We start from the raw sequence: 20,000 nt of genomic DNA, 5'->3' as shown, positions 1-20,000 counted from the left end.
CGATGAGAGGCTGCGTGTGTAATGTGAGGCGAGGCTGTGTGTGTTTGTGATTTTTGTAGAAAAGCGGGAGTATGTGAATGTAGATTGAAAATAGTTAATCGTGGGACATGTACTTGTACTCTTGTCGAAAGTGTTTCGTGAAAACTTCAATGTGTTAGTAACCTGACAAGTAGTTAGGTAGTCAACATTTTGTGGTATTTCTTCAGTGGATATCAAATATCCTTTATTTGGTAATATCCGCCATTGGATTGCAGAGCTTTCATCGCATCGATTGTAGTTACAATGATACGTATGGGAGTATTTTTTTTATCAAACCATCATGATTTAGTGATGTTAGTTATAAGCTTTTATCGTGTTTTTTGAAGATTGATCATGAAAGGGTGATATATTTGTACGGAGGTGTTTCATTTGGAGATTGTTTTCATTTTAAGACGGAATACAACACACATTTAAACGAATCATCATTTTATTTCAACTTTTAAATTTGATAAACTGAACCTCATACAATGTATTCTAGAATCATTCCCTGAGGATTACATCGTTCTGTTAAGCTATTTGTCACATTCTATGACGTCTCTGTTGTTTCGTTTTGAATATTTTCTGAAAACTTGTAGCAGCAATTTATTTAACGACATATATTACTTGGATAAAATACTGTGAAACACAATTACAAGAAACGTATATGTTGCTTTATTATATTATATTTTATGATTCGCCGACATAAATTTTCATATAGAAACGAATGTAAATTTCTATTCAATATTTACTGCACACAACACAGGTTAATTCTCGACCATTGACATACGGCGGACATGGCAATGAACCACAAGCAGCCTGAACGAAATATAATAGAGCTCCATTTTCGTTTGTGTAACCTGCTGGATCAGCTTCTGGTGCGTAGTCCACACACACATACTCATGTCTGCCCTTATGCTTATAATACTCGGTCATCAAATATCCCGAATACTCAGCTGTCCAACCAGCGTAACACTTTGTCCTGGCTGGTAACATCATAACAACAGCAGGTTGTCGTGTCAAACAGACAGCACACGGAACATTGTGATCATGAATTGATTCAGCGTTAGCAAAAGAAAAGAGTTTATTAGTTGGGTAAAAAGGTAGTTCATATTCACTGCCATAAATGTAACCACCTTCTTCAACTTCTGTAGTATAATTGGCCCAAATGGGATCGTTGGGTAGACATAAGAGATTACTTCCGCCACCTGGGTGGTCAAAGAATTGTCCACCAGCCACACCTAGAATTGGTAAGAATATATCAAGTAAGAAAGATATTAAGCAAAATTATATATGAAATAACGGAAACATTCATTACAATTTTTCACTTAAAAGAAGTCATGTTTAGTCGCGTTTGAACGAATTGTGGTGTATATATGTTAGTGTTTATGTGAGTGTAAACTGTGTGTTGCTGAATCGTAACTGTACATATACCTTCTCATATATATATATATATATATATATATATATATATATATATATATATATATATATATATATATATATATATATATATACATTCGTCGTAATTGACCATCACATATATTCCTGTATATTTGAAACCACGCTTTTTCCCAACTCGTGAGTAGACTTTTCCTTAACCACAAACTATTTTCATAATTTTCAAACGACCAAATATTTTCAAACACCTTCTGATAACTAAAGGATCACCCACACATTAAAAATTAGAAAAAGAGGGAAAAAAAAGAAAAGAAAAGAAAGATAAAATAACTACAAGCTCATAATTCAAATACAAACTTCTCAGTATTACAGCAAACATTCTGTACAATCAATTCTACATACTTCTCCTTAAAAATAAATAAATAAATAAATAAAATAAAATAAAATAAAATAAAATAATTAAAAGTAATCAACAAAACAAACGAACAAAACAAAATTTAATAAAACAAATCAACCAGAATGGCTAGCCACCAAAAATCCAATAAAAACTGGTCTGATAATGAAGTCGACGTTCTTATCAACACATGGCATGGCCTTACCGAAACAGAGAGCATAGGTGCTTCGTATCTGAACGAAATTGCTAAACGAGCAGTTCACCATTTGCAAACTCGATCTGAACGGCAGATACAAAATAAATTAAAACAAATCGAAGTTGCTTTTAAATTAATAAATAAACACTTCGATAAACTGAGATGTGTTTTCTCTTCGAACGCATCACCGGCGCAACAACAACAACAACAACCTCAACAACAACAAACTCAGCGGCAACAACAACAACAACAGCTACAGCAACAACAACAACTTCAGCAGCAACAACCTCAGCGGCAACAACAACAACAACCTCAACAACAAACTCAGCGGCAACAACAACAACAGATACAGCAACAACAACAGGATGAACCACTCCTCGATTCATCTACAATGGCCGATTTGCTAAACGAAACGATTGACCCCCCAGTCATCAGGGTCACACAGCAGGAAGCACGACCCCTTCCTTTCACTGCCCCAGCAGCTCAATCATCATCATTGTCAACACCATCTCCTCTGCTTACTACTACTAGTACAACTCCAACTATGTATCGACAAACATCTTTGTCTTGGAATCGACCTCCTCAATCATTACCACTGTCAACATCTCTTCTACCTACTACTACTACTACAACTACTACTACTAATGCTATCTCAAGGAATTTACCTCCTACAGGTCACAAAGGTCGCCAAAACTTCAACGAACTATCATCTACACCTTTCACAACTCACACACACACACGCACCTACACACCCACTCGAAACCCCATCATTTGCCGATATTCTCTTCGCCATAGACTGTGCACTGATAGAGAATGCAAATTCACCCATTTACCTGGAACAAAACGCTCTATCCCCACAAACTACAACAGCAACCACCATAATACAACACCACCACAACCACCAATATCTCAAACAAGGAATCCCCAAATCTGCCGCTATTCCCAGCGAGACAGATTGTGTCTGCACAGGGATTGCCCCTTTACCCATCTCCCAGGGACTCTTCGGACATTTAAAGATAACCACTCACATAAAAATAGCCGCAGCCACAGTCACCTGCGGTTCCCTAGACAGGAAACCACCTCTTCTTCCTCTTTTTTAGCTATGATGAATCTAGCAAAAGAACTGGAAAAAAACATCCGAGCTATCACCCACCACCATCCACCACAAATACCCCACTGCACATGCCATTAAAAAGCAATCAAATAAACAAATCACCAAAACAATTAAAACCATCCACTCTCGCCTCAACATTTCTGCTTAATGCCCAAGGCATCAGCCCTTCCACCAATACACAAAAATGGAAGATAAGATTCCTGGAGGACTGGGTCGAGGCCCATCCAAACCACATCCCTTTCTTCGTCCTCACTGAAACCAAAGTTAAAAATTTCAAAACCATTCGTGCTGATCGTGCTGGCAGAAGAAAGGGTGGGACTGCCATTTATGTCCATGATTCATTCTCAACAGAAGCCATGAACATATTTTCGAATGGATACTGCGAAGCAGTCGCTGTATTCAGTCAAACCAACAACTTAACAGTAGTTGGGCTCTACAGACCACCCCAAACGCCCCTACCATGCTTCAAGGAATGCCTCAACAGCATAAAGTGTTTCATTCAGCAGTGTCAACCTGACAACATTTTAATGATGGGAGACTTCAACCTTCCCGGGGTTGACTGGTCTACAAACAGTCTGCCGCCAGGTTCTTCTCTCTCAACCCCTGACAGGGAGGCAGTGGAATCGCTTCTTGACTTCATGGATGACTTCTTCTTGTCCCAACTGGTACTCGAACCAACGAGATGTCACAAAAACGTCTTAGACTTAATTTTCAGCAATCACACTGATACTATCCACAATATTGCAGTGGAGAAAACCCTACTCTCCGACCATGACATGGTTCTCTGTGATCTGAGATTTCACTGGCCAAAATGCAAAACAAATGTCATCCCTCCTGTTCATCCATTTGACACTATGGATTTCCACAATGCAAACTGGGAAGCGATCAATAATGATCTTGCACAAGTCGATTGGTCCTTCACGCACACATACACACCCACTAACATTAAAAAGTCCTGGCAGTCACTTGTAGACATCATCACGAACATATGTGCAAGACACACCCCATTAAGATCTGCAAACAAATCTAAGTGTCGAATCCCTAGAAATAGAAAATCTCTCATAAGGAAAATTAAAAGAATCAACAAAAAGATCAACATGCTGAAATACTGTCAACAGCAACACACCAACCTGACTGCCATCTCGTCGCTAGAGATTAAAAAACATAAACTCCAAAACAACATGATGTCTATCATCAATAGTCAGCGAAGAGCTGAAGAGGCCTGGGCCATTGAGAAGATCAAACTCAATCCCAAAGTGTTCTTTTCATTTGCAAAAAAACAGAGAGTCACTGGTTCTACTGTTGGCCCTCTGATTGATGAAAATGGTACTCTTCAAGACAATGCCAAAACCATGGGAGAGATATTGCAGAAACAATATTGCTCTGTTTTCAGCAATCCTGATATGACTGATCTGGGCTGTATCAGTGATGTTACTCCCCAATACACTTTATCGGACATAACATTTGGCGCTCCTGATGTCTTAGCAGCAATAAAGGAAATGAAGCATAATTCAGCAGTAGGTCCCGATAGGTTCCCTGCTTGTGTCTTGAAGATGTGTCAAAACCAGCTTGCACCCCCTCTAGCCAATCTGTGGCGGAACTCACTGGATGCTGGATATATACCAGAGGACCTTCTATCCCAGTCTGTTGTCCCAGTTTTCAAAAAAGGAAACAAATCGCTTGCCGTGAATTACCGTCCAATCTCACTCACCTCTCATATCATCAAGGTATTTGAGAGGGTGCTGAGATCGCATATGACTCACTTCCTTGAGAGGCATAATATGCTGAACCCCAACCAGCATGGATTCCGTAATGGGAGAGATTGCCTGACGCAGCTACTGCATCATTTTGATGACATTTTGAGAGCCTTGGGAGAAGGTTCCAACACTGATGTCATCTACCTTGATTTCAGCAAGGTCTTTGACAGGGTTGATCATAAGATCCTTCTGAGAAAGCTGTCCAATATTGGTGTCACTGGAAAGTTGCTGCAGTGGATCAAGTGCTTCCTGTCTAACAGAACCCAACATGTGGTAGTCGAAGGAGTCAAATCCAGCCCAGCCAAAGTCAGCAGTGGTGTCCCACAAGGCACTGTGTTGGGCCCACTTCTCTTCATCATCTACATAAATGATATTACTGATACCATCAAACACAGTAACATCAGAACCTTCGCTGATGACTCCAAGCTCCAGAAGGTCATCAATGGCGTGGATGACCGAATAAACCTTCAGTCAGACCTACGGGCTGTTGTCCAATGGGCGGAAAAGAATAACATGTTGCTAAATGAAGACAAATTTGAACTGATCCACTTTGGAAGGGAGGACGCTCTGAAACTCCCATACTCTCTTCCTTCTGGAGAAATTCTCATGGCATCCAACAACATCAGAGACCTGGGAGTAACAGTGGACAACAACATAAGCTGGGCTACACATATAAGCAGCAAAGTTGACATGGCCCGCAGAATGTGTTCCTGGATTCTCAGAACCTTCCAGTCGAGAGATTCCCACGCTATTATCCTTCTCTTCTCCACTTTTGCCCGACTCCACCTTGAATACTGCTGTCCACTGTGGTCTCCCTACACAAAACAAAATATTATGAGAATTGAAGCTCCCCAAAGGTCAATCACAAAAAAGATAGATGGCATGTCAGACCTTGACTACTGGGGTAGACTAGAGAAGCTGAAATTGTATTCACTCCAACGACGCCGTGAACGCTACGTTATCTGTATGATGTGGAAAATATTCCACCAGCACTGTCCAAATGATGTTGGCATCACCTTCAAAATGCATCCAAGGCTTGGACCACGTGCCATCCGTCCACAACAAAAATCTAAATCGCATCACATAACGACAATACGGCACAACTATTTCACCTCAATTGGACCTGCTCTCTTCAACCTTACACCAGGGCATGTCAAAAAAGAAACTGACCACACAAAATTCAAGAAGTCTTTGGACAAATTCCTTCAAACAGTACCGGACAAACCACCCACACCCGGATATGTCTCCGCAAACAATAACTCTCTGCTCGAATGGGCCTTGGTGCCCAAATCCTGAACTGAAAGACTTCACCAGGTGGTGCTATTAAGTTAGACATGGCCTGGGCCAATACTGGCCAAAACCTTTCTAAGTTATTCTAAGTTATATATATATATATATATATATATATATATATATATATATATATATATATATATATATGTATGTATATGTTTGTATATATATCGTAGTAAGCAACTAGGATATCCAGAGATAATGCGGCACGATTGTTTCATGCAACTCCATTTATATATATATATGTTTTGTGTATACGGGTAAGTATTTGTGGTTACGACGTGGATTATTATGTATGTTTGCATGGGGTAGGTGTTTTTCGGTAGATGTCAGTAGATGGAGAAATAGAAAGATATTTTATAACGCATGCACTCGTGTTTATCCGAAATGGAAAAGATGTTCACGTGTGAACGGGGATATTTTGGGTGGTGGAAATTGTAGGAGGTTTGAGTAGGACAATACGGGAGACGACGAGATACAGAGAAGTGGTGGGTAACCGTCGATGAAATGTTGTTTAGTCGATCATACGAGAGTCAGTGGCTAAACCTCTCGTTTAGACTCGGACGAATCAGGCTTACAAAGACGTTATGATCACACAGACTTTTTTTCATGCAATACACAGAAACGAGGTGGGAGGAAAAATTGTGAGGTTCAGTGATGGCTTAGTGCTTAAGATGAATGGACGTTGGAGTGGACGACCGATAAAGGATACGTGTAGGATTTATAGAGAGCAGATTCAGAGCATTTTTAAGGAATGTTAGGTTGATTGGGGAAGCCGTTGGAAGAGGCAGTTTTGAATTGGAAGTGTCGTAACTACCTTACAAAGATATACTGAGGTTATGTGGTGCATGAAAAGAGCAAGGTTTTATCGATAGGACGATTTCGGTGAGGCGGAGAAGAATAGAAGTGCATACTGTACTCTGTTGTGTTCTCTCACTAATATTTAGTCTCTCTCTATTTTACTTAATGAATAAAGTCCTTAGCTTTTTCCATCAGTTACAGTATGTGGATTGTCCAGTCCTCATTCTACATTGTGTGTTCATTTCATTAATCGTTTACAGTCACTGTCATCAATTCTAATAGACTCTTTTCAATTTAGTCCACACCTACGATCATTGGGCACTCTAGTTAAAGATAGTCAAGTGGCCACTATTCAGCTCTGGTCACTCACGTACAATATCACCATCCATAGCCAGTACACTTGATCACCAGTTAGCAGCCTCGGTATTTGATATCTACAATCCAAAGCTGGTCAGCCTGAAATTCTTGATCGCCATGGCGGTTTTCAGTCCAGCCCCTGTCTGTAATTTAACGTAGAGATATCTATATTCTGTGGTTAGACAACATCCTTTTCACTTGGTCCGTAGTAGACAACATATAATATTCTAATTTGACCAAATACCTACAAAGGAGTAAGCAGTCTTGTGTAGAGTCTGTATAGTCTACACGTATAGACGTTTGAAACGTGACATATCATAAAAGGATTTGAGAATGTTTATGTCAGACAACCCGACGAAGGGTGAGTGTGTGTGCATGTGCGTGAGAGAGAGGGTGAGAGAGAAAGGGAGGCAACAAAAAGAGAGAATGAGAGGTATAAAAAGAGAACAAGAGAAAGACAAAAAAAGAAAGAGAGGTCAGAAATATAAAGTATACTAACCGTCATATACAAGTTTTGAATAAGGAGGACAAGTTGTTCTACCCCACCGGGTATACAATGATCCGAGGCCGGGTTCTGCGAAATTAAAATGAAATAATGTAGTTTAAAAGAAAGAATTGGGGGATCATTTACAAAGTAGGTTGTTGGATGGGAAGGAATTGATGGAGAAGAGAGAAATATAGAATTTAAGAAAGAACGAGTGAATGAATGAAAGTCAGAACGAAAGATGTAAATAATAAGAATAAATTGTAAAGACAGAAAAAAGACATTTGTCTGTTGAGCCTGTTGGTGACGTTGATGTCAAAGATTTGAGAGATTAATCTCAGAATATCAGAATGTGTATCGGTCTCCGCTATGAACGGATGTATGTATGATACGTAAACTTGGATATGAGTATATATATTTCTCAATAGAATAATGATAAAACTCAATAGAATAATGATAAAATATTCGCCAGGTGCGAATATTCATCGGTCAATTACAAATATCAGTTTGGAGCTCGGCGCAAATAAGGCCATCATAACTACAATATGAAAATAACAACCATACCGCATCATTTGTCGAGTTAGTTAAAAGATATCGCATCCGGATCTCGAGTAAAGGAGTCCGGTCGATAAATGTATAGCACAACGCACCCAATACCGGTGCAACCAGCAAGAAGCCTGCAAATTGATCTGGGGTGCGTAGGCTAGGAGCACAAATTTGACGGTCTCAGGAAACCAAAGCAGATCAAGAAGGGAACAACCTTTAATAATTGAGAATTAAAACGTCAAAATTGTTAGATATAATCTGCCTGTAAGATATAATCGATGTCTCCTCTACAAAATTTCCTTTCCCCGATAGCGTACACCTGGATATAGGCTTGAAACTCCACAACGCAACTGTGGTGCCAACAATATCTGCACAGGTGGGATTAGGATACTCTCAATCCCCAGCTTTCGGATTGTTTTATGGAGTGAAACCTACTAGGTGTGAGGTTTCACCTCTTGAAACTAAGGCTGAATATGAAGGACCACTGTGGCTGTTGAAAGTATATGCAGCAAAAAGCTGGGTCAAATACAAATCCTTCCTAGGCAAATTCACCTCAGCTTTAGATATATTTGGGGCAAAGTCATTTGTCCTGCAAGGAGACTTCGGTGCACACCTTGGCACTGATAACCGTGAGAAGGGTTGATTGGAAGGAATGTCGTCAGTGAACTTAATGGACAGGTCATAGCAGACTTCTGTGCAGGATACACACTGTCCTCTCTATGGTAAAGATATTATTTTAAGACAGGGATATTTATAAGGGTGCCTGGTATAGAAATACTTGGTGACAGAGGTTTCTGATAGATTTCGGTCATCTTTCACTCTTTGCTGAACGTTTGTGTCTGAAAACCTGAAAATTCCTACAGTCTGCCGAACACTGGAAATTGGTAAGCCGTGGATGCTAGGATCAGAAACAAAAATGTGGAGACTTTTGCATCCAAATTGAGAGTGACCCTCCTGAATTAAGTTGAACATCGAAATGGATTTGTGATTGTATTATTTTTTTCGGCAGGTTCTTCTTCGTTTGAACGCTTATTTGAGCTAAAGTCACTTAAATGTGATAAAACTGCTTGTGAAAAGCAGGTTCGGCTTGATATTTTAGAAGCCTTAAATACAGATGGTATTCTCTGAGTGGCCCATGTACGCTAGGTGGATGGGACCTCTGGAAAAACACCAAGGCAATGGTAATATGGGGTGACAATCACAATTTCTTCAAACAAACACCAATGAGTGTGTTCTAATTATAGAAAAGTCTACACTAGATGTCAGGAAACGATATGTAGGGAAATTGTTGTGCTAAAGGTTACTGTCCAGGACACTGTACATCCGACCAGAGAGTCAGTCAAAGAAAGACCTTCCAGTGAACGTTGAAGCATTTCCAAGGGGAATACGCTGTAAACCACGGAAAGGCACATGATCACGTGCCCTGAGACATGTTGTGGATGGTTTACCAGGAAGGTGAATTTACTGGGCAAATACTTGTTGACATAAAGTACAAATGATTGTATTTATGTAAAAGTTTACAACGTGAAGGTTTCACTTAGTTGAAGTGTGCATCGTTAGTGCCCCTTCTCACATTCTTTTTTGTGATCTGGTTGAATATGCGCAGCCATTGTGGTAGAGGTATCCCAATTAATCTCTACGTGATCGGTCGACTGTTATTTGTAGACGACAATCTGCTACCTGATGCGTCTGATGGTCACCAACAACGTGCACTGAATTGGTTGGCTGCTGAGTACCCCAAGGCAGGATTGACAAATACTCACTGTCTAGGAAAGTGGAACATCATTATTTTTGGTCTCTATTCACGAATGATTGGAAACACAAGAGTGGACGGACTTGTGAATCGTAGATATAATCGCAGTGAAGTGCCAGCTCGGGAATTTGATTCTCAGATGAAGAGGGCATTCCATGCTTTTCGTATGCAAGCCGGTGGGGCTCGCTCTGAGCACTCTAATTTGTTCACAGTGAACATACCGGCCGCCTCGGACACTCGGCGAAGAGCACACTCGGTGGAACCGTCCAGACCGAAACAATTCTCGACGTAGCACTGCATATATACTCATATACACTCAATAAATGGCATAGTATATTAGAATAACATTATATTTAGGGAATTCTTGTAAAGTAGAACATAGTTTAAAATAAATTCAGGCAAGTGTCTTAGTATATATTATTGTGGACATATGGATAGTAATGTGGAATTAATTCAAAGTTGGTGAAATTATAAATCATTGGTTAAGGAGACACGGGTAAAAGAATTTATCTATAAAATTAGTTCTTACTTGGTGTGTCATCAGGTTTATCGTCGAGAGATTTCTTGGAGATGAAACGGTTCTGTGAAAAAATAGAAATAGCATCATATAAATAGAACTTCAGGGTATTTATTATCGTTTAGAACTTAAAACAATGCAATAGATGACTACATATTCGGACAGTTAACATTGCCAACACTACCATCTCAACCCCTTAGGAATTTTACTAGAAGGCGCTTCAATCCGGTCAAAGGATTTTCTGAACAATATCAGACAATACAACTCAGCATTTCAAATGACATCGTTTGGTGAATCTAAGAAGATAGATAAACATGAATTTACGCCGACGTCAAAGTTCAAGGGCAAGTCTATCGCCTCATTGGTTCTCTGGTACCCGCGAATGAACAACCACAGTTCCTCCAAATTTACTCTATGAGTGATGTAGGACAACAAATCCGACGTGAGGTGTCAAAATTTCTGATGATAGTTCGTGTTACACACAGCGCACACTGCTGCAAAGGAGAGTATATCCACTGACAGTTTTTCGGTGCGTTCAAAAATCACACAAAACCCACATCCAATTTTGTATGACAGGTTAGGGCCTGAAACACTCCAAACGGACGCATAGCATGTTGCTTAGTCGAATTAGCCGAGCATTTACTCTACAAATGTTTTATTGTCAATGTTGCACTTTCCAATATCACCTGTTTCAAAATGACTGGAATATATTATATACCAACTTTGCCATTTCAATCCCCAGCAATGCCGGGTATGTCTGCTAGTACACACACACACACACACACACACACACACACACACACACACATACACACACGTATTTCTACATATATATATATATACACACACACACATGTATATATATATAGGTAAATTTAATCCAAACATGACAGCACAAAAGTACAACGACGCGAGGACGTGGAACAAAGATAGTATTATTGGACGCTCAGGAAATAAGGAAAGAAGGGGGTTTAAAGTTTCGGGTGGAGTTCTTCGTCGGAAACATACAAGAAGGAAAGATCCAGAGGAGGGAAGACAGAGGAAAAAAATCGCCAACTGTACACACGCGGCCACATTTTGAATGACCGGAAGGAAATGGGTGAAGATAAGTTCTTTCAAAGACAGAATAGTGGTAGAGGAAGAGGAATGTGCGTGTAAGTGTGGATAAGAGAGTGTGTGGAGGTCTGCGTGTGCGTGTGTGTGTATGTGTGTATGTGTGCAATGATGACACGTGTATGTGTATGTGCATGTGTGTGTGTATGTGTGTGTGTGGTTGTGGCTGTTAATCTTTGCGTGTTGTAGGGCTAGTAGTGTTAAGGTCAAGGAAGAAGGAATTGGGCGTGGCTCCTTTTGTCTCTACCACAGGTCAAGTTGTAGGTACTGCTTGTTTGAAGTATGTGTGTGTGTGCGTGTATGTATATGTATCATGTGTGTGTTTTGTTTGTAGTGTGTGTGTATGTATGTGTGTGTTCATGTGTGTAAGCGTAGAGCTAGGGTGTGTGGCGAATAACAGTGCTTTACTTAGTGTACGTGTGCGTGTATGTATGTGGGTATATGTGCAATGATGACACGCGTGTGTGTGTATGTGTGTGTTTTGTTTGTAGTGTGTGTGTGTGTGTGCATGTGTGTGTATGCGTAGCGTTTGGGTGTGTGGCGAATATCTGTGCCTATGCGTGTATACATGTATGTATAATTGTGTGCGTGTATGTATAATTGTGTGCCGTGTGTATGGGACGTATGTGTGGGTTCATTTGTGTGTGTGTGTTTGTATGTGCATGCGTCTCGTATGTGAGTGTAGTTGTGTGTGCGTGTACGTGTGAGTTTGTATGTGTGTAAGCGTATATGGGTGTATATAAGTGTATCCGTGGGGTTGTGAGTTTTGCGTGCGTGTGTGTGTTTGTGTCTGTGTCTATATGTGTATACTTATGTGTATGTGTGTGTACGCGTGTAGGCATATATTGTGCGTATGTATATGTATCGGTGTTTCTGTGAATTTGTACATGCGTGTGTGTGTGAGGGTTTTTGGAGTTGTGTGGGCGTAATGTACGTGCGTGTGCTCGTGAGCGTGTGTGCGCTTAAGTACGTGGATGTGCGTGTGTGTCTCTGCCCATGTGTGTATGAGTGTGTGCGTATCTGTATGAGTATTGTTCGTTAAAGGTATATGTGGACATCTGTGCTGGTGTGTGATTATGTACGTGTGTATGTGTGTGTATGTGTGTGTGCGTATGATACATATATCTCCGTGATCACCGTCACAGACCAGGCTATCAGTTGTTGCTACACATCGCCGGTCACAATGCGCTTCGCATTGTTTTAGCATTCAAATGACGCCACCCCGCTGGTTAAGCGAGCAGGCCAACAGAAGAAAGGGAGAAAGTTGCAGCGAAAGAGTACAGCAGAGATAAACATAACCCACTCCCTGAGACTCGTGGAGCATTAAACACTCACAACGCCCAGTCTGGGAATCGAAACCGCGATCCGACAACCATGAGTCCGCTGCCCTAACCACTGGGCCACTGCGCCTCCACCCCCCCACACACACACACACATCACACATATATAAATACATATCGATATATACGTATGCACGTATACTTAAGCATACGCACCATAAATATCACAAATACACGTATCTACTTATACGCATACACACACACAAACGCACACATATATGTGAGTGGACATACACTGTATAGTGTGATTGTTCGTGTACAATTGAGCACGTGTGTCTGTGTGCGTGCGTATGTGTGTGTGTTTGTGTTTATTTGTGCGTGTGTTTGTCCGTGTGTCTGTGTGTATGTATTTACATTCGTTCTTACATATTGTCATATATAAAAACCAACGTGAATTACAGTCAAACATTACGAAATTCACCGATCTACATTGGCACTCGCACGTTTTATTTTCAGTTGGAAAGAAAAGATTCAAAAAAACTCGCCTCACTTCCGTTCCTGATGGAGAGAAATAGATAAATGTGTGTAAATATGTACGTATTCCTATGTGTGCGTGTGTGTGTGTGTTTGTATGTGTCTGTTTCTGTGCGTGTGTGTAAGTGTACATCTAGATATAATACTTAACACTAATATTAATAGGGCTAAACGTTGCAGCGACAGGGCATGGCCATGCTAGAACCCCACCATTAGATTTTTTTCATTACGCACTTATTTCCCTCTCCAGGATTATGTCTGGTGAAAGAGCGATCGGACAGGAGTACAATTCCACTCTTCTTTGTGTTTACTTAGGATGTGTATATATGTATGTATATATAGATATAGATATATATATCCATATACATATATATATATATATATATATATATATATATATATATATATATATATATATATATATATATATATATAGATAGATAGATATGTAGATAAATAGATTGATAGATAGTCATGTATGTACATACATACGTAACTATATATGTGTGTATGTATATATGATATGTATATATATATATATATATAGATGTATGTGTGTGTGTGTGTATAGCAGACATAGTGTGTATGTATCTATGTTTTATATATGTGTCTGTTATTGTCGCACCACTATCGATTCTCAACTGATGTCGGTGTGTTGACGTCCCCGTAATATAGCGGTTTGTCTAGAGATAACGATAGAATGAGCAATAGGCTTACAAAGAATAATTACTGAAGTCGATTTGTCCTACTAAACGCAGTGCTCTAGCATGGCCGCAGTCAAATGACTGAAACGGGTAAAAGAATATATTTATATACAAACACACACACACACACACACACATACATATATATAGATAAATAGAGAGAGAGAGAGAGAGAGATAGACAGAGAGATACAGTGATAGATACACTGACGCATATATTTGTTTGTATATATATATCTATATATGTTCACGCACTAATATATTCATATATATGTATATTTATATATACATATATATGTATATTATGTATACAAATATACGTATATGTATATATATGTATGTTTAGGTGTGTGCTCCTGTGTGTTCGTGTGTGATTACGTGTGTGATCTTATGTATGTGTGTGTGCTCCATAGGAACATATGTACGTGATTCATGCATACATCCTTACATCCATCCATCCATCGGTACATACATACATCCACATATTAATACATACATACGTAAATGCATACATACAAACATGCATACATACATATATAAATACATAAACACATACATATATTAACACAAAATCCATGACTTACCGTTTGCGATTTCTCTTCCATTTTTCCTATTCTTGAATCTTGATGAAGAATCACGATCGTCAGAACGAGAAGAACCCCAAAAGCTATGAGAGAAGAAATGGAATAACGCTGCGAAATATTCCTGGACAGTTGTGCGAAATCCATTCTGGTGACAGTTGTGCGAAATCCATTCTGGTGACAGTTGTCGGCCGTACGTGATACTTCGTGTGGCTTCATCAAAAGATCGAGATGCGAGGTTTAAGCTGAAGACCTGTAACTGAATTTCGTTCAACCGACGAATACACAGACACAAAGACACACACACACACACACTGGCACACACAAACACAAGCACAGACTGACACAAACGCCAACACACACACCCACACACACAGACACACACACACACACAAACACGCAGACTCACACTCACACACACACACAAACACACACTCACACACATACACCCGCACACACTTACATACACACACACACACACACTGACATACACACAAACACACACATTGACACACACACAAATACACACGCACACACACTGTCACACACACACACACATACACACACACAATGACTGACACACACACACACTGACATACATACACACACACACACACAAACACACACACACACACATACACGCACACTGACACACATACACACGCACACACTGAAATCCATACACACACACACAGACACTGACACACATACACACACACACACACCGACATACACACAAACTGACACACACATACAATCACACACACTGACACTCAAACACAAACAAACACTGACATAAACACACACACACACAAACATTGACACACAAACTCACACACACTGACACACACACACATACACACACACACTGACACTGACACACACATACTGCCACTCACACTGACACACACACACACACACACACACTGACACACACGCTGACACACACACACACACACTGACACACACAGAGTGACACACACACACCGACACACACACACTCACTGACACAAACACACACACACACACACACACACAGAATCATACACACAAATATGCGGGGAAAATGCGGGCACGTACGAGCGACCGCAGTTACTGTTGGGGCACAAGGTTGAAGTCAACTCCTCTAGCGAAGAATTTATCAAAGAGAAATAACGAAGGGAGGTAACTCACGACAGACTCCAGCCTGGCGCTCTAATGGCGTCACTTACTCGTTGTTGTTGACTATGTTTAAGTTAAAGCTATGGCTTTAAGTTTGTCCAGATATTCCCCTCTTCGGTATTTTCTTTTGATAACGACTGAACTGGAACCCGATAGGGAGCAGCACTGGACTGATATGCTGTTTTTGCCGCTTTCTGCACTGAATTTGCCTTTAGAGTTTGAAATATGCCATTAGCACATTTTAACGAACCTAAAAATTGCTTATGCCTAATACTGAGCGCTAATACTGTTCACTGGAAACGCCATGTTGAATGTTTCCATATATTCATTTGTCAATTTGCATTTCGTGCTTTCATATTACTTAATTATTATTCTTTTTCTCTAGCTTTTTCACAATCGAGCATTCTTATGGCACGCAATTAATCGGAGAAAACACGTGCTGCCACCCACAGATCCCTCTTTCCACGGATACCTTCGTTTATCTGGCAGCCATTCTACAAACTCCCACATACAAGGAGCAATCATGCTGGGTATAGTGTGAAACACTCAACATGTTGCACTGATTCCACCTAATGTATATTTTATAAGTGGTGTTCCTTTCCTTACTAAGTCGTTTATGTGTGTTACAGTTATTGTATGCATGTATCTCGAAGCAAGTTCCTCTTCTGCGAGTTTGATAGTTTTATGTTACAGACGGAGATAATTTGTTGAACTTGATGTTTTGTGGTGTTGCTGTAGATTCGGTTGATTCTGTTCCTGAAGTCTACTCATATTTCTTGGTGGTTTCATATTTTATTTTGGCACATCAGTTTTCAGGAAACGATGAGAGGCTGCGTGTGTAATGTGACGCGAGGCTGTGTGTGTGTGATTTTTGTAGAAAAGCGGGAATATTTGAATGTAGGTTGAAAGTAGTTCATCGTGGGACGTGTACTTGTACCCTTGTCGAAAGTGTTTCGTGAAAACTTCAATGTGTTAGTAACCTGACAAGTAGTTAGGTAGTCAACATTTTGTGGTATTCCTTCAGTGGATATCAAATATCCTTTATTAGGTAATATCCGCGATTGGATTGCAGTGCTGTCATCGCATCGATTGTAGTTACATTGATACGTATGGGAGTATTTTTTTTATTAAACCATCATGATTTAGTGATGTTAGTTATAAGCTTTTATCGTGTTTTCTGAAGATTGATCATGAAAGGGTGATATATTTGTACGGAGGTGTTTCATTTGGGGATTGTTTTCATTTTAAGACGGAATACAAAACACATTTAAACGAATCATCATTTTATTTCAACTTTTAAATTTGATAAACTGAACCTCATACAATGTATTCTAGAATCATTCCCCGAGGATTACATCGTTCTGTTAAGCTATTTGTCACATTCTATGACGTCTCTGTTGTTTCGTTTTGAATATTTTCTGAAAACTTGTAGCCGCAATTTATTTAACGACATATATTACTTGGATTAGAATACTGCGAAACACAATTACAAGAAACGTATATGTTGCTTTATTATATTATATTTTATGATTCGCCGACATAAATTTTCATATAGAAATGAACGTAAATTTCTATTCAATATTTACTGCACACAACGCAGGATAATTCTTGACCATTGACATACGGTGGACATGGCAATGAACCACAAGCAGCCTGAACGAAATATAAACTAGCTCCATTTTCGTTTCTGTAACCTGCTGGATCAGCTTCTGGTGCATAGTCCACACACACATATTCAAGTCTGCCGTTATCCTTATAATGCTCAGCCATCAAATATCCTGAATACTCAGCTGTCCAGCCAGGGTAACACTTTGTCCTGGATGGTAACATCATAACAACAGCAGGTTGTCGTGTCAAACAGACAGCGCACGGAACGTTGTGTTGATGAATTGATTCAGCGTTAGCAAAAGAAAAGAGTTTATTAGTTAGGTATGTTTCCAGTTGATATTCACTGCCATAAATCCAGGCAAATGTCTTAGTATATCTTATTTTGGACATATCGATAGTAATGTGGAACTAATTCAAAGTTGGTGAAATAAGAAATCATTAGTTAAAGAGACACAGGTAAAAGACTTTAGCTATAAAATTAGTTCTTACTTGGTGTGTCATCAGGTTTATCGTCGAGAGATTTCTTGGAGATGAAACGGTTCTGTGAAAAAATAGAAATAGCATCATATAAATAGAACTTCAGGGTATTTATAATCGTTTAGAACTTAAAACAATGCAATAGATGACAACATATTCGGACAGGTATCATTGCCAACACTACCATCTCAACCCCTTAGGAATCTTCTAGAAGGCGCTTCAATCCAATCAAACGATTTTCTGAACAATATCAGACAATACAACTCTGCATTTCAAATGACATCGTTTGGTGAATCTAAGAAGATAGATAAACAGGAATTTACGCGGACGTCAAAGTTCAAGGGCAAGTCAATCCCCTCATTGGTTCTCTGGTACCCGCGACTGAACAACCACAGTTCCTCAAATTTACTCTATGAGTGATGTAGGACAAGAAACCCGACGTGAGGTGTCAAAATTTCCGATGATAGGTCGTGTTAGACACAGCGCACACTGCTGCAAAGGAGAGTATATCCACTGACAGCTTTTCTGTGTGTTCAAAAATCACAGAAAACCCACCTCCAATTTTGCATGACAGGTTAGGGTCTGAAACAGTCCAAACGGACGCATAGCATGTTGCTTAGTCGAATTAGCCCAGCATTTACTCTACAAATGTTTTATTGTCAATGTTGCACTTTCCCATATCACCTGTTTCAAAATGACTAGAATATATTATATACCAACTTTGCCATTTTAATCATTAGCAATGCCGGGTAATTCTACTAGTACACACGTACACACAGACACACACAGACACACACACATACAGACATATAGACACACATATTTCTACATATAATATATATATATTTTTATATATATATATATATTTATATATATATATAAACACACACACATGTATATATATAGTTAAATTTAATCCAAATAAGAAAGCACAAAAAAACACAACAACGCAAGGACGTGGAACAAAGATTGTATTATTGGACGCTCAGGAAAGAAGGAAAGAAGGAGGGTATAACGTTTCGAGCGGAACTCTTCGTCGGAAACATACGAGATGGAAAGATCCAGAGGAGTGAAGACAGAGGAAAAAAAATCGCCAACGGTACACACGCGTCACATTTTGAATGACCGGAAGGAAATGGGTGAAGAAAAGTCGTTTCAAAGACAGGAGAGTGGTAGAGGAGGAGGAATGTGTGTGTAAGTGTGGATAAGAGCGTGCGCGGAGGTCTGCGTGTGCGTGTGTGTGTCTGTGTGTATGTGTGCAATAATGACACGTGTGTGTGTGTGCATGTGCGTGTGTATGTGTGTGTGTTTGTGGCTGTTAAAATTTGCGTGTTGTAGGGCTAGTAGTGTTAAGGTCAAGGAAGAAGGAATTGGGCGTGGCTCCTTTTGTCTCTACCACAGGTCAAGTAGTAGGTACTGCTAGTTTGATGTATGTGTGTGTGTGCGTGTATGTATATGTATCGTGTGTGTGTTTTGCTTGTAGCTTGTGTGTGTGTGTATGTATGTGTGTGTTCGTGTGTGTATGCGTAGACTTTGGGTATGTGGCCAATAACTTTGCTTTACTTAGTGTATGTGTGTACGTGTGCTAGTACGTGCGTATGTGTGTATACATGTATGAAAAAATGTGTGCCGTGTGTATGGGATGTATGTTTGGGCTCATTTGTGTGTGTGTGTGTGTGTGTATGTGCGTGCGTGTCGTATGTGTTTGTAGTTGTGTGTGCATGTACGTGTGCGTTTCTATGTGTGTGTGTAAGTGTATATAGGTGTATATACGTATATCCGTGGGGTTGTGAGTTTTGGGTGTGTGCATTCGTGTGCGTGTGTGCGTCCGTATGTGTGTGCTTGTTTTTGCGTGCGTGTGTGTGTCTGTGTCTATATGTGTATACGTATGTGTATGTGTGTGTGCGCGTGTAGG

The 20,000-nt window shown here is 39.8% G+C and overlaps 2 protein-coding genes across 2 annotated transcripts in view; both read right to left on the bottom strand.

Annotated features, from left to right (window-relative positions):
- LOC118767011 (short-chain collagen C4-like) overlaps window positions 1-16,525 on the bottom strand; it is a 38,519-nt gene extending 21,994 nt beyond the window's left edge. The window contains exons 1-2 of the mRNA XM_036510917.1: window positions 16,513-16,525; window positions 10,641-10,649 (exon numbers count right to left, since the gene is read on the bottom strand). Of these exons, the coding sequence (XP_036366810.1) occupies window positions 10,641-10,649; window positions 16,513-16,525 (22 nt within the window). The remainder of the gene's footprint in view (window positions 1-10,640; window positions 10,650-16,512) is intronic.
- Window positions 16,526-17,575: 1,050 nt separating this feature from the next.
- LOC118767010 (short-chain collagen C4-like) overlaps window positions 17,576-20,000 on the bottom strand; it is a gene marked incomplete at its 5' end in the record, with an annotated part of 12,488 nt that continues 10,063 nt past the window's right edge. Inside the window, one exon of the mRNA XM_036510916.1 lies at window positions 17,576-17,680. Coding sequence (XP_036366809.1) covers window positions 17,576-17,680 — 105 coding nt within the window. The remainder of the gene's footprint in view (window positions 17,681-20,000) is intronic.

Source organism: Octopus sinensis, linkage group LG18 (assembly GCF_006345805.1).
Source record: "Octopus sinensis linkage group LG18, ASM634580v1, whole genome shotgun sequence".
Taxonomy (NCBI): domain Eukaryota; kingdom Metazoa; phylum Mollusca; class Cephalopoda; order Octopoda; family Octopodidae; genus Octopus; species Octopus sinensis.
The sequence above is the reverse complement of the archived record's forward strand: the minus strand, read 5'-3'. Positions and strand labels throughout refer to the sequence as shown.